Raw genomic sequence first — 13,864 nt, 5'->3', positions numbered from 1 at the left:
GTGCACCACAAGGAAACCGCTAATGCTACACCTCGAGCATAACAAGACAGAGAGCACTTAGCTGCTTTTGATGTGGTGAGGGGTTATCATTTATAGCAAAAATTGCTTCAATCCTGAACTCCAGAGGCAGCCTCAGGTTTTGTTCAGGTAAGTCTGACTTCTGAATGCCATGCAGTTCCAGATGTACTTTAAACATTTTGGATACCATGAAAGCAAGTGTTATGGGCCAGGGTTTAGAAAACACCAAAGTTCACCTGACCATGGTGATCATGGAGTTCACCTGACCAACAACTGTTTATTGATTTTGGTTACGATGAGCACAAGAGCCTACCTTTCAGGTGTTATTCAACAGAGATGTTCGGCTCTTTTAATCAAAAAACAAACTTTATTCTACCAATTTAGTTAACATTTTTATAAACACACACAGTGAGCATTTTTATCAACTATAAACATAAAGACCCCACACAGCTCCAGTAATCTATGAATAACCTTTAATGAATCCCTCCTTTACTGTTTCAATTTAATATCAAGATCCTAGTAAAAACCAGTACCCCCTTTTCAAAGGTGTGGTCCAGCAGACGGCACTCAAGACTTGGTATTGAAACTCTTGTTTCCTTTCCAAACAGCAGGCTTGAATTCCTTCCAGAAAGCTATTTTCTCTTTTAAGTTATCAAGCAGTCTGGAAATGAAGATAGGGAAACCTTTCTTTTCAACCTGTGCAGTACAAACCAATTCAATCTCAAAGCGAAAGTAAAAACTCAGAGCCCAGCCAGCTCCCAATCCAAAACAGAAGTAAAAACTCACAGAGCTACAGCCCAGCTCCACCCACACAATGACATCACTGAAGCCATGTGATAAGACAAAAACATTTCTTAAAGGGACACTCCCATGACACAAGATAATGGAGATGCATTCAAACGTGAAGGGAAAGGTAGATCAATAATCCACCAAATCTAGAGTAAGAAAATTGTCAATAACTGGCTAACACTATATTATTGTGTGAAATTTAATGGAAGTCTGTCAGGGGATTTCAAGCCCATTGAAGTGTACTTGGCATTCGAGGAAGCCTCTGATACTTGTAATAGCTGTTGCTTTAAACATTTTTGTCTGGAGCAGCAGATTTTAGGAAAAGATAAGTGAAAATGTGATGATCTTTCACCCTCTTGCCTTGACTTCCCTTCATCTTTCAGGCAGGGATCTCTAATGGGGGGGTGTGTCTGATTGGGATCTCTGATGGCTGTCTTTGCTGGTGGTTTTATGTGGGGGGGGGGTCTTTGTTGGGGACTGATGGGGGGGGTCAGACGTGAGTTTCATGGGGGATTCTGATGTGGGTTTCATAGAATTATACAGTACAGAAAAGGCTCTTCGGCACATTGTGTTGGATGGGGGTTCCTGTTGTGGGCTCTCTGTGGGTCTGATGGGTGTCTGGTGGGGGGGTCTGTGTTGGCGGTCTGATGGTGGGTTCTCTAGGGGTCAGATGGGTGTCTGGTGGGGGGGTCTTTGTAGGCGGTCTGATGGTGGGTTCTCTAGGGGTCTAATGGGTATCTGGTGGGGGGGGGTCTTTGTAGGGGGTCTGATGGTGGGTTCTCTAGGGGTCTGATGGGTATCTGGTGGGTGGGTCTTTGTAGGGGGTCTGATGGTGGGTTCTCTAGGGGTCTGATGGGTGTCTGGTGGGGGTTCTTTGTAGGGGGTAAGATGGTGGGATCTCAAGGGGTCTGGTGGGTGGGTCTTTGTAGGGGGTCTGATGGCGGGGTCTCTGTTGAGAGTCTGATGAGGGGTCTGATGGGGGTTCTCTGTTGGGCCTCTGATGGGGGTTCTGATGGGGGCTGGGGGTCAGTCGGGCAGGACATCAGGATTTGCGTTGTGACGTTAAGGGGCTTTCCGATGAACTTTCCGATGCACCTCTATTATGCACTGACCCACTTGATCCATCGCAGGGTCCACCGAATCAGGGCCACGTTTGAAAATACCTGCACCAATTCATGCCCATGTGACTCCCAGTTGAGAGGCCTGGAGCATCATGGGGGACTGGAGAATCGAGCTTCCAACCTTTAATTGGATATAAATGTGCGCAAATGACCCATTTGTATCTTCCCGCTGCCGGGGGACCGGAGCATTAGATTGGGTAACCAATCCCATTTTCAGGTCACACTCAATTATCCGCCGAATCAGGAAACCTGCTACCAGCGGCGGGCAGTGGAGAACCACTCCTAACTGTTGACCTTGCCAATGTGGCCCACGTTCCAAGACTGAATTTTCAGAAAACATTCACCATTTCTGATATAGTGAAGAAAAAGTAGAACTGGAACAGAGGAGAAATACATTACTGCTGTCAGTAGAAAGCATGTATTGAATATTTTTTACTCCAATTGTCTTTCAGTACATCTGCTACATATTTCACTCCTGTGGCTACAACACCACTAATTTAATGATTCTTCAATTGATGATTCTTACAGAAACTGCAGTATGGAGATGTCTTCCAGTGGACAGACTCCATGACTTCACTGATGAGGAAACTCGACCAGCTGAACTTGGACATTGAGGATGCACTTAGTGCCAGTCCCTCTCCTGCCAGCACCCCTGCCAAGAGGCATGAAGGTTCTCAACAACCAGTAAGTGATCCTTACGTCCAGTTTTTCCTGTCTCATCTATTCTGCACATTTCAAATACAACAATAAACTGAACAGCAGAAAAGGGTAGCACTGGGAAACATCTGGTCCAATGTGCTTTAAAACAAAAATTAAATGGATGCAAATGTTGGAAATCTTAAATGAAAACAACTAAAGTCTGGGAACAAATGCCAAATCAGATACAGTTCTGGTGAAGGGCTATGTGTGCAACATTAACTTGTCATTTCTCTCCATAGATGTTTTGCTTGACTTTGTTCAGATTATTTATTTGCCATGAATGTTTCACCTTATTTTATTGAGCTGCTCCTCAGTGCATTTTATTGCTGTCTTGACTCTATCAATGACAGATATCAATGGTGAGTAATCTGCTCAGTGGACTCAGTGTTATACTAAAAATAAAACAATACTTTCTCATTAATTCTCAGCTATTAGCATGCACTCAACTATATTTAATCATCAGTGCTTTGGCCCATTTTAACTCCAGGTGGGTTTTGGGCAGGTGGGTAATGAGATGTGTTGTAAAGTGGCTTTTGATCAACCCTCCAAATCTCTTCTTTTTTGGCTCAATATGCATTTTGCTTATGTTTATGTTCACTAAATTTTTAAAAATAAAAGATATCAGGGGTGAATTTTCTGTGCACCCCATGGTGTCTTTCTCAGTAGTGGGACCAGAAGATCTTGCTGGTGAGAATGACTGGAAAATGTCCCTACACACATGCAAAATTCTCATTTTTGTTGGTGACATTGCCTGATGGTGTAGGCTGAAGTGCTGGAATTGACAGGATATTTCAGGGTGTTGGGTGGACGCTGTTCAGTGGCACACAAATATCGCCTGGTGGTTAATTGAGCTTTCCAAAAGCAATACTCTATCTTAACCACTGGATACTGACCCAAAGCTGCCAAATCCGAAGACTGGTTTCAAACAGTGGCACTGGAAAGTCACTGACCTGGTAAATAAATTCATAGACTTTGCCAACAGCGAACACCGGCTACCGGGTTCCTGGCAGCGTGGGGTGCATAGGAAAGAATGACCAATGGCGGCCGCCAATCACGTCGAATCGCGTGCGGAAAATCCCACCCATAGTCTGTCATGAAGATCTCTGATGAAGTTGGAAAGGACGTTTGAGGCTGATTAGTGAGCCAATTTAAAATGACTGTAGATTAGAATTATAAGTTCAATAACATTAATGGACTTCATACACAGTGATTTAAAAGTTAAGGATGAAATAACTCCCAACGCAACGTTTAGCCTTGCCTTTCCAGCCAAGCTGTAAAGGTGCTTGTATTTTGCCAAATAGAAGAGTAATTAAGTAATTCAACCAAGAGTAAAGGCCAACTCCATCAATCTTGCATCTTAACTTCAATTTAATAACCCAAATTCATTATTCAAGTACATCAAACATTTATGCTTATTTTGAAATATGAATAATACACTCAGTATTTTTGAATGCTGTATACTTCTTCAATGAAATATCACTATTGTTGATAAATTTTGGCACAATTATGTATAAATTATCTGCAACATATTTTAGGTCCAATATTAGGCTAGCTATCTGTCACTTCTATCTCTATTCTCTTTGGTTCTTTTGTTATTTTGTCATTGGACTTAAGCATCACTGCCAATGCTAGCAAATGTTTACACATTCCTAAATGCACTTGAAAAAGTAGTGGTGAGCCACTACTGTGATCTGTTGCAGTTTATGTGGTGCAGATACATCCATGATGCTGTTAGGGAAGGAGTTCCAGAGTTTGACTGAGCAATAATGAAGGAGCAATGATATAGTTCCCAGACAAGCTAATGTGTGACTTGGAGGACTTGCAGATGGTGATGTTCCCATACATCTGCTACCCTTGTTCTGCTGTCGCGGCAGGTAGAAGTTGTTGGTTTGGGAGGTGCTATCGAAGGAGGCTATGTGTTGGTAGAGAGGAAATGAATGGGTAGATGGGATGTCAATCAAACAGGTTACTTTTCCCCAAATGGCATTCATCAGTCTTACTGATTCAGGAAAGTGGAGAATGTTTAAGGGCAACACGGTAGCATGGTGGTTAGCACAATTGCTTCACAGCTCCAGGATCCCAGGTTCGATTCCCCGCTGGGTCACTAGCTGTGCGGAGTCTGCACGTTCTCCCCGTGTCTGCGTGGGTTTCCTCCGGGTGCTCCGGTTTCCTCCCACAGTCCAAAGATGTGCAGGTTTGGTGGATTGGCCAAGCTAAATTGCCCTTAGTTCCAAAATTGCCCTTAGTGTTGGGTGGGGTTACTGGGTTATGGGGATAGGGTGGAGGTGTGGATTTGGGTAGGGTGCTCTTTCCAAGAGCCGGTGCAGACTCGATGGGCCGAATGGCTTCCTTCTGCACTGTAAATTCTATGTAAATTCTATGTAATGTAAATTTCATCACACTCCTGACATGTGTTATGTACATGGGTAGGCTTTGGGAAGTCAGGAAGTGAATTATTCGCTTCAGAATGCTTATCTTCTGACCTGCTCTTGTAGTCACGGTATTTATGCGGCTGGTCCATTTATGTTGCTGGTCAATGGCAACTTCCAGGTTATTGATGGTGGGGGATTCAACAATGGTGATGCCATTGAGCATCAAGGGGAGATGGTTAGAATCTCTCTTGATGAGGATGGTCATTGCCTGGTGTTTGTGTGCCACTTATCAGCCCAAGTCTAGCTGCATATGAACATGGACTGCTACAGTATCTGATGAGTTGCGAATGGTGCTGAACATTGTGCAATCATCAGCAAACATCTCCACTTCTGACCTTAAGATGGAGAAAGGTCATTGATGAATCGGCTGAAGATAGTTCACTCTATGATGGCACCTGAAGAGTTCCTGTAGGGTTGTGCTGGGGCCCACAAAGCCTACAATACAACTCCATATTCCTTTTGGTCCCAAAGTGATTTTCTCAATGAGTTAAGCATTTTTAGTGATTTTCCATTTGTTTTCAAAGCGGCTGCCATAATAACTTGCTACTTTTCGCTCAATATTCCTTTTGCTCTCAAATTGATTTTCTCAATGAGTTAAGCATTTTTAGTGATTTACCAGTTGTTTTCAAAGTTGCTGCCATAATAATTTTCTATCTTTTGCTCAATAGTGTGTTAGGTAGGACTCCCAACAAGTGTATGGTTTTCTCTTGATTTGCATTGACTTTAATTATACTTGGGCTCCTTGATGTCACACTAGATCAAATGTGGTCTCAATGTCAAGGACAATCACTCTCTCTTCACCTTCTGAATTCAACTCTTTTGTCCATATTTGTACCAAGATTATGTGAGGTCAGGAGCCAAGTGGCCCTGACTGAACCCGAGCTGTGCCTTGGTGAGCAGATCATTGGTGAGTAAGTGCCACTTGATAGCACTTTTGACAACACCTCCTCTCATTTTGTTGGCGATTGAGAGTAGACTGTTTTGGCAGTATTTGATCTCATTGGATTTGTCCTGCTTTTTGTGTGTAAGTCATTCCTGAGCAATTTTCCATATTGTCGGTAGATATCAGTGTTATGCCTGTATGGGAACAGTTTGGCTAAGGGCACAGCTCGCTCTGGAATGCAAGTCTTTACTACTGGGCTGTTGTCTGGGCTGTTGTCTGGACCCATAACCTTTGCTGTATCGAGGGAATTCAATGATTTATTGACATGAAGTGAAGTGAATCGAATTGGCTGAAAACTGGCACCTGTGACACTAACAACCTCAGGAGGAGGCTGAATTGGATTATCCAGTTGGCACCTTTGGCTAAAAATGGCTGCAAGTGCTTGAGCATGTCTTACTGATGTGCTGAGCTTCCTCTCATTGAGGATGGGGTTGTTTGTGGAGCCTCCTCCTTTGATTAGTTGTTTAATTGCCCACCAACATTCACAACGGGATCCACAGAGCTTTGATCTAATCCATTGGTCGTGGGAGAACTTAGCCCTGTCTATCACAAGCTGTTTCCACTGGTTAGTATGTGTGTGGCTCTGTGTTATAGCGTCGCCATGTTGGCATCTCATGTTTATGTATGCTGGTGCTGCTCCAGGCATGCAGTCTTGTACTACTCATTGAACAAGGGTTGGTATCCTGGTTTGATGGTAATAGTGAGGAATATACTGGGCCATGAGGTTACAGATTGTGGTTGAATATAATTATGCTGCTGTTGGTGGCCCTCATAATGCCCAGTTTTTAGAAGGAAGGTATTATGAATCTCTCCCATTTAGCACGATAGTAGTGCCACACAACACAGTGGAGATATCCTCAGTGTGAAGCCTGAACCTCAACTCCACAAATACCGTGCGCTTGTCACGCCTACAAATATGTTCCTGTGACAGATATATTGTTGAGGGCAGGGTTAACTGGACTTTTCCCACTTATTGGTTCTCTCACCACCTGTACATAGGGTGCCATGGTAGCACAGTGGTTAGCACTGTTGCTTCACAGCACCAGGAACCCGGGTTCGATTCCCGGCTTGCGTCCCAATCTGTGTGGAGTCTGCACATGCTCCCCGTATTTGCGTGGGTTTCCTCCAGATGCTCCGGTTTTCTCTCATAAGTCCCGAAAGATGTGTTTGTCAGGTGAATTGGACATTCTGAATTCTCCCTCAGTGTACCCAAACAGGTGCCAGAGTGTGGCGACTAGGGAATTTTCACAGTAACGTCATTACAGCGTTAATGGAAGCCTACTTCTGACACTAATAAGGATTATTATTATACCCAGGTGCTCCCAAGCCATGCCTGGTGATGGACACTGAAGCCTCCCAACTAAAAAACATCCTATGCCCTTGCTACAGTCAGGCTTATTGGTACCTGTTAATTTGTAGTTGTAGTTTTTCCTTACTGTAACTCACAATTAAACTGGTGACAGAGTTTGGATTATTTTTTCAGATAGTTGGTGCAGTGTGTGTGATGAATATAGAAATTGTCATTTGTTATATTTTATATTTTTGGCAGTAGTGTTATTAAAAGCCTTGGTTAATGTATCTAGAATGTGCGTGTCTGTCGAAGCTGTAATTAAGAAGTCGTAAAAGACGAGGCCATGATTGTTTCTAACCAGTTACCTGTTACATATGGAGGACTAATGGGATATTATTATGATTGCTGGAGATATCCTGAGAGTAGACAATTTATGAGGGGTGTATTTAGTCCTAGCTAAGCCAATCACGTGACATATTAATGGGATATAAATGTTCCAATTAATGGGAGGAGCCATGTATATCTGTAGCTTCGCAGTTTGCCATAGGATTTGAGTCTGACTAGACAGAAGGATTTTAGGTTGAACAGCTGTTTTGCCAAATGCTGCAAGGTTGAACAGAAGTGTACTGGTTCTGTTCCTCAAAGGGTCTCTCTCGCAAAGGTCTCTTGTTTTTGAAAACTCACCACTATTCTTAGAAGTCCCCTATACCAAAAAGGACCGACATTCTAAATGGTGATCAGGGATTCTCACTCCCCGACTCCGATGCAAGCTTCAGTGGGTGCTATTCAGGTCAAACTATATTTTCAAGTTATCCCCTGGTATAACCCATACCTTCACCGAATATTTAATCTACTTACCACTTAGTAGCATCGATCCTGGGTCCCGCATTGCTAAGTAAGTAAAGTAGACTTTGGAATAACCACTATTTCAGGTTAAAACTTTTAAGTTATTTTATTATAATATATTTTTTCTCTTTTTAAAAGATGCAATCACTGTCTTTCCAGAAAAGTAAAAAGATCTTTCTTCTGGATCCTTCTGGTTGGTTGAAGGGACCTTCAGGCCCAACTTGACAATCAATCTTCTTTTTAAAATCTGGTTTTCTTTAGATGTATTCGCTGGTTAGCTCAGTTGCTGTGTCCTACCTTTCCCATGTACCAAGATATGAGAGCTGGCTCTGAGCTGAATCTGTCTACTCTTTAAATTCTAGTCTTCCTTAGATGTATTAGCTATTTTAGCTCGGCTGCTATGCCCTGTCCATTTCCCATGGCCGAGCTGACTATAATCTGTCTCTGCTTCTCCCCTCTCTCTCTCTCTCTGAGTTCTGGTTGGTGTTCTGGTTCTGGATAGTTCCTGCTCTTGTCTCTCGGTTTATATTCGCTTTCTAACAATTACGTTGTTATGATGTTATTGTAAAGTAACTCTTATTTTCTTTGATTGTAAAAAGTATCTTTTGATCTAAACCTTTTAATCCAACTAAGTATTCATTTTGACATGACTTCATCTCATAGATCTGATTACATTGTTTCCTTTGTGATGTTCAAAATGCTTTGACTTCAAGAAGTGTTACTTTTAATTCCTGTAATTTCTATAGTTTTATTTTCCAATTGTATCCTCAGCTCAATTTTGACTTTGATTTTGGCTTTGAATTATGTTTCTCGTAGACTGATAAACCTGGTATTAGCAAATTTTCACACCTAGAATTATCACAAAATTCAACTGAACCTCATCCATTCTTTTCCAGCTGCTCACTAAGATAGTTACTTTCAATGAAGGTGTGAGCCATTGTTTTTGGCTTCATTCAAAATCCTGTTTGTCTTGTTTGCTTGACCAAGGATATCTGCATTTTACAATCCTTCCCTGGCAGCTGCTGTTAACCCTTTGTGGGATCTTTACCTGTATCCTCTCATGTTTCTCTCAGACCAGATATTGCCAGACTTCCATGTTTCAAATGACACATTTTTCCATATTATCAAAGAACAAAGAACAAAGAAATGTACAGCACAGGAACAGGCCCTTCGGCCCTCCAAGCCCGTGCCGACCATACTGCCCGACTAAACTACAATCTTCTACACTTCCTGGGTCCGTATCCTTCTATTCCCATCCTATTCATATATTTGTCAAGATGCCCCTTAAATGTCCCTATCGTCCCTGCTTCCACTACCTCCTCCGGTAGTGAGTTCCAGGCACCCACTACCCTCTGCGTAAAAAACTTGCCTCGTACATCTACTCTAAACCTTGCCCCTCTCACCTTAATCCTATGCCCCCTAGTAATTGACCCCTCTACCCTGGGGAAAAGCCTCTGACTATCCACTCTGTCTATGCCCCTCATAATTTTGTATACCTCTATCAGGTCGCCCCTCAACCTCCTTCGTTCCAGTGAGAACAAACCGAGTTTATTCAATCGCTCCTCATAGCTTATGCCCTCCATACCAGGCAACATTCTGGTAAATCTCTTCTGCACCCTCTCTAAAGCCTCCACATCCTTCTGGTAGTGTGGCGACCAGAATTGAACACTATACTCCAAGTGTGGCCTAACTAAGGTTCTATACAGCTGCAACATGACTTGCCAATTCTTATACTCAATGCCCCGGCCAATGAAGGCAAGCATGCCGTATGCCTTCTTGACTACCTTCTCCACCTGTGTTGCCCCTTTCAATGACCTGTGGACCTGTACTCCTAGATCTCTTTGACTTTCAATACTCTTGAGGGTTCTACCATTCACTGTATATTCCCTACCTGCATTAGCCCTTCCAAAATGCATTACCTCACATTTGTCCGGATTAAACTCCATCTGCCATCTCTCCGCCCAAGTCTCCAGACAATCTAAATCCTGCTGTATCCTCAGACAGTCCTCATCGCTATCCGCAATTCCACCAACCTTTGTGTCATCTGCAAACTTACTAATCAGACCAGTTACATTTTCCTCCAAATCATTTATATATACTACAAAGAGCAAAGGTCCCAGCACTGATCCCTGTGGAACACCACTGGTCACAGCCCTCCAATTAGAAAAGCATCCCTCCATTGCTACCCTCTGCCTTCTATGGCCTAGCCAGTTCTGTATCCACCTTGCCAGTTCACCCCTGATCCCGTGTGACTTCACCTTTTGTACTAGTCTACCATGAGGGACCTTGTCAAAGGCCTTACTGAAGTCCATATAGACAACATCTACTGCCCTACCTGCATCAATCATCTTAGTGACCTCCTCGAAAAACTCTATCAAGTTAGTGAGACACGACCTCCCCTTCACAAAACCGTGCTGCCTCTCACTAATACGTCCATTTGCTTCCAAATGGGAGTAGATCCTGTCTCGAAGAATTCTCTCCAGTAATTTCCCTACCACTGAAGTAAGGCTCACCGGCCTGTAGTTCCCGGGATTATCCTTGCTACCCTTCTTAAACAGAGGAACAACATTGGCTATTCTCCAGTCCTCCGGGACATCCCCTGAAGACAGCGAGGATCCAAAGATTTCTGTCAAGGCCTCAGCAATTTCCTCTCCAGCCTCCTTCAGTATTCTGGGGTAGATCCCATCAGGCCCTGGGGACTTATCTACCTTAATATTTTTTAAGACACCCAACACCTCGTCTTTTTGGATGACAATGTGACCCAGGCTATCTACACCCCCTGCTCCAGACTCAACATCTACCAATTCCTTCTCTTTGGTGAATACTGATGCAAAGTATTCATTTAGTACCTCGCCCATTTCCTCTGGCTCCACACATAGATTCCCTTGCCTATCCTTCAGTGGGCCAACCCTTTCCCTGGCTACCCTCTTGCTTTTTATGTACGTGTAAAAAGCCTTGGGATTTTCCTTAACCCTATTTGCCAATGACTTTTCATGACCCCTTCTAGCCCTCCTGACTCCTTGCTTAAGTTCCTTCCTACTTTCCTTATATGCCACACAGGCTTCGTCTGTTCCCAGCTTTTTAGCACTGACAAATGCCTCCTTTTTCTTTTTGACGAGGCCTACAATATCACTCATCATCCAAGGTTCCCGAAAATTGCCGTATTTATCTTTCTTCCTCACAGGAACATGCCTGTCCTGTATTCCTTTCAACTGACACTTGAAAGCCTCCCACATGTCAGATGTTGATTTGCCCTCAAACATCCGCCCCCAATCTATGTTCTTCAGTTCCCGCCTAATATTGTCATAATTAGCCTTCCCCCAATTTAGCACATTCATCCTCGGACCACTCTTATCCTTGTCCACCAGTACTTTAAAACTTACTGAATTGTGGTCACTGTTACCGAAATGCTCCCCTACTGAAACATCTACCACCTGGCCGGGCTCATTCCCCAATACCAGGTCCAGTACTGCCCCTTCCCTAGTTGGACTGTTTACATATTGTTTTAAGAAGCCCTCCTGGATGCTCCTTACAAACTCCGCCCCGTCTAAGCCCCTGGCACTAAGTGAGTCCCAGTCAATATTGGGGAAGTTGAAGTCTCCCATCACCACAACCCTGTTGTTTTTACTCTTTTCCAAAATCTGTCTACCTATCTGCTCCTCTATCTCCCGCTGGCTGTTGGGAGGCCTGTAGTATACCCCCAACATTGTGACTGCACCCTTCTTATTCCTGATCTCTACCCATATAGCCTCACTGCCCTCTGAGGTGTCCTCTCGCAGTATAGCTGTGATATTCTCCCGAACAAGTAGTGCAACTCCGCCTCCCCTTTTACATCCCCCTCTATCCCGCCTGAAACATCTAAATCCTGGAACGTTTAGCTGCCAATCCTGCCCTTCCCTCAACCAGGTCTCTGTAATGGCAATAACATCATAGTTCCAAGTAGTAATCCAAGCTCTAAGTTCATCTGCCTTACCCGTAATGCTCCTTGCATTAAAACATATGCACTTCAGGCCACCAGACCCGCTGTGTTCAGCAACTTTTCCCCGTCTGCTCTGCCTCAGAGCCACACTGTCCCTATTCCCTAGTTCTCCCTCAATGCTCTCACCTTCTGACCTATTGCTCCCGTACCCACCCCCCTGCCATACTAGTTTAAACCCTCCCGTGTGACACTAGCAAACCTCGCGGCCAGGATATTTATGCCTCTCCGGCTTAGATGCAACCCGTCCATCTTATACAGGTCACACCTGCCCCGGAAGAGCTCCCAGTGGTCCAGAAAATGGAAACCCTCCCTCCTACACCAGCTGTTTAGCCACGTGTTTGTCTGCTCTATCTTCCTATTTCTAGCCTCACTGGCACGTGGCACAGGGAGTAATCCCGAGATTACAACCCTCGAGGTCCTGTCTTTTAACTTTCTGCCTAGCTCCCTGAACTCCTGCTGCAGGACCTCATGCCCCTTCCTGCCTATGTCGTTAGTACCAATATGTACAACGACCTCTGCCTGTTTGCCCTCCCCCTTCAGGATTCCCTCTACCCTTTCGGAGACATCCTGGACCCTGGCACCAGGGAGGCAACATACCATCCTGGAGTCTCTTTCACGTCCACAGAAGCGCCTATCTGTGCCCCTGACTATAGAGTCCCCTATTACTATTACTCTATTATCAATTTCACTCTACATAACTAAACAAGTAATTTGTTAGCTAGTGGCATTTGATTGTATTATGTTGCATAATTTGGGTTAGTGGCAGGTATAGATAGTAAGTTTAGTTTTTTCCTTGTATTTAAGAACTGTTAAACTGATAATTGTAAATCTATTTTCTTTGATGTTAATGTGGTTAATTTTGTGTTGACATTAAATTGTGTTTTTAGCATAAAATATACATATTGATCAGAGTCATCACTCATGGGGTGATGTATCCTTTTCTCATAGTTTTACAAATTTAAAAAAGTTTGTTTGGGATTCTTGTCTGGTATCCAAACAAATGTTGGAGTCTGGTCTGGTGTCCTAAATATGGACAGCAACAACACTGCATAATGCAGGACTTTGTTAAGTGAAAATGGAAGACAGTCTGTATCTAGAAAAGCTCACAAGTATAGATCAATGTTGAAAGAAAAATGAAAAACTGATTAAAGAAACGGAGACATTATGAAATTACCTTCATTTACCTTTGAATTATACACCAACCTTTTGAAGGATTTTTAATTTCATTGATATGTGGATCAATATTTTAGAGTTGAATCAATGCTGAATAGTTCTCATATGCTGTGACATCACCCCGATGGGCAAGGTTTGTGTAGTCAGCTGTAATCTAAGAGTAAAGGTGTGCAGATTTGTAAAGGATGGTATATGGGAAGCTCGGCAAAAGTGATTGAAAACTAAGGGTGCGCTTACCGAGACCAGTAGCTGCAGTTTGGGTTCAAGCTAGGCAGAGCCATTTATGTTGCCAAGATTCCTGCCAAGGTAGAACTCTGACTGCCGTTCCTGGAAACAAATATGGGCAAAGTTCTCTCACGACAGTTGAAAATATAAATGTTTAGAAAGTAGGAAAGAGAAAATCCCAGCTTTCTAAATATTTACATTGAGATCAGATAGATTTATATAATGCCCGATAGATTTATATAGTGCACATTAAGTGCGCATTGAATCCAGCAGTCCTCTTTAATGCTTTTTGTGCTGGGTTTAATACTGCACTAGATTTCCAATCCATGTTGTGTTAACCCAACATCT

The 13,864-nt window shown here is 43.3% G+C and overlaps 1 protein-coding gene across 3 annotated transcripts in view; it reads left to right on the top strand.

Annotated features, from left to right (window-relative positions):
- LOC140391939 (stAR-related lipid transfer protein 13-like) overlaps positions 1 to 13,864 on the top strand; it is a 938,750-nt gene that overhangs the window by 330,897 nt on the left and 593,989 nt on the right. For all 3 annotated transcript variants that reach the window (XM_072477005.1, XM_072477004.1, XM_072477006.1), the window contains exon 3: positions 2,457 to 2,612. In XM_072477005.1, the coding sequence (XP_072333106.1) occupies positions 2,457 to 2,612 (156 nt within the window). The remainder of the gene's footprint in view (positions 1 to 2,456; positions 2,613 to 13,864) is intronic.

The sequence above is a fragment of the Scyliorhinus torazame genome, chromosome 15, assembly GCF_047496885.1.
Source record: "Scyliorhinus torazame isolate Kashiwa2021f chromosome 15, sScyTor2.1, whole genome shotgun sequence".
In the NCBI taxonomy this organism is placed as follows: domain Eukaryota; kingdom Metazoa; phylum Chordata; class Chondrichthyes; order Carcharhiniformes; family Scyliorhinidae; genus Scyliorhinus; species Scyliorhinus torazame.
The sequence above is the reverse complement of the archived record's forward strand: the minus strand, read 5'-3'. Positions and strand labels throughout refer to the sequence as shown.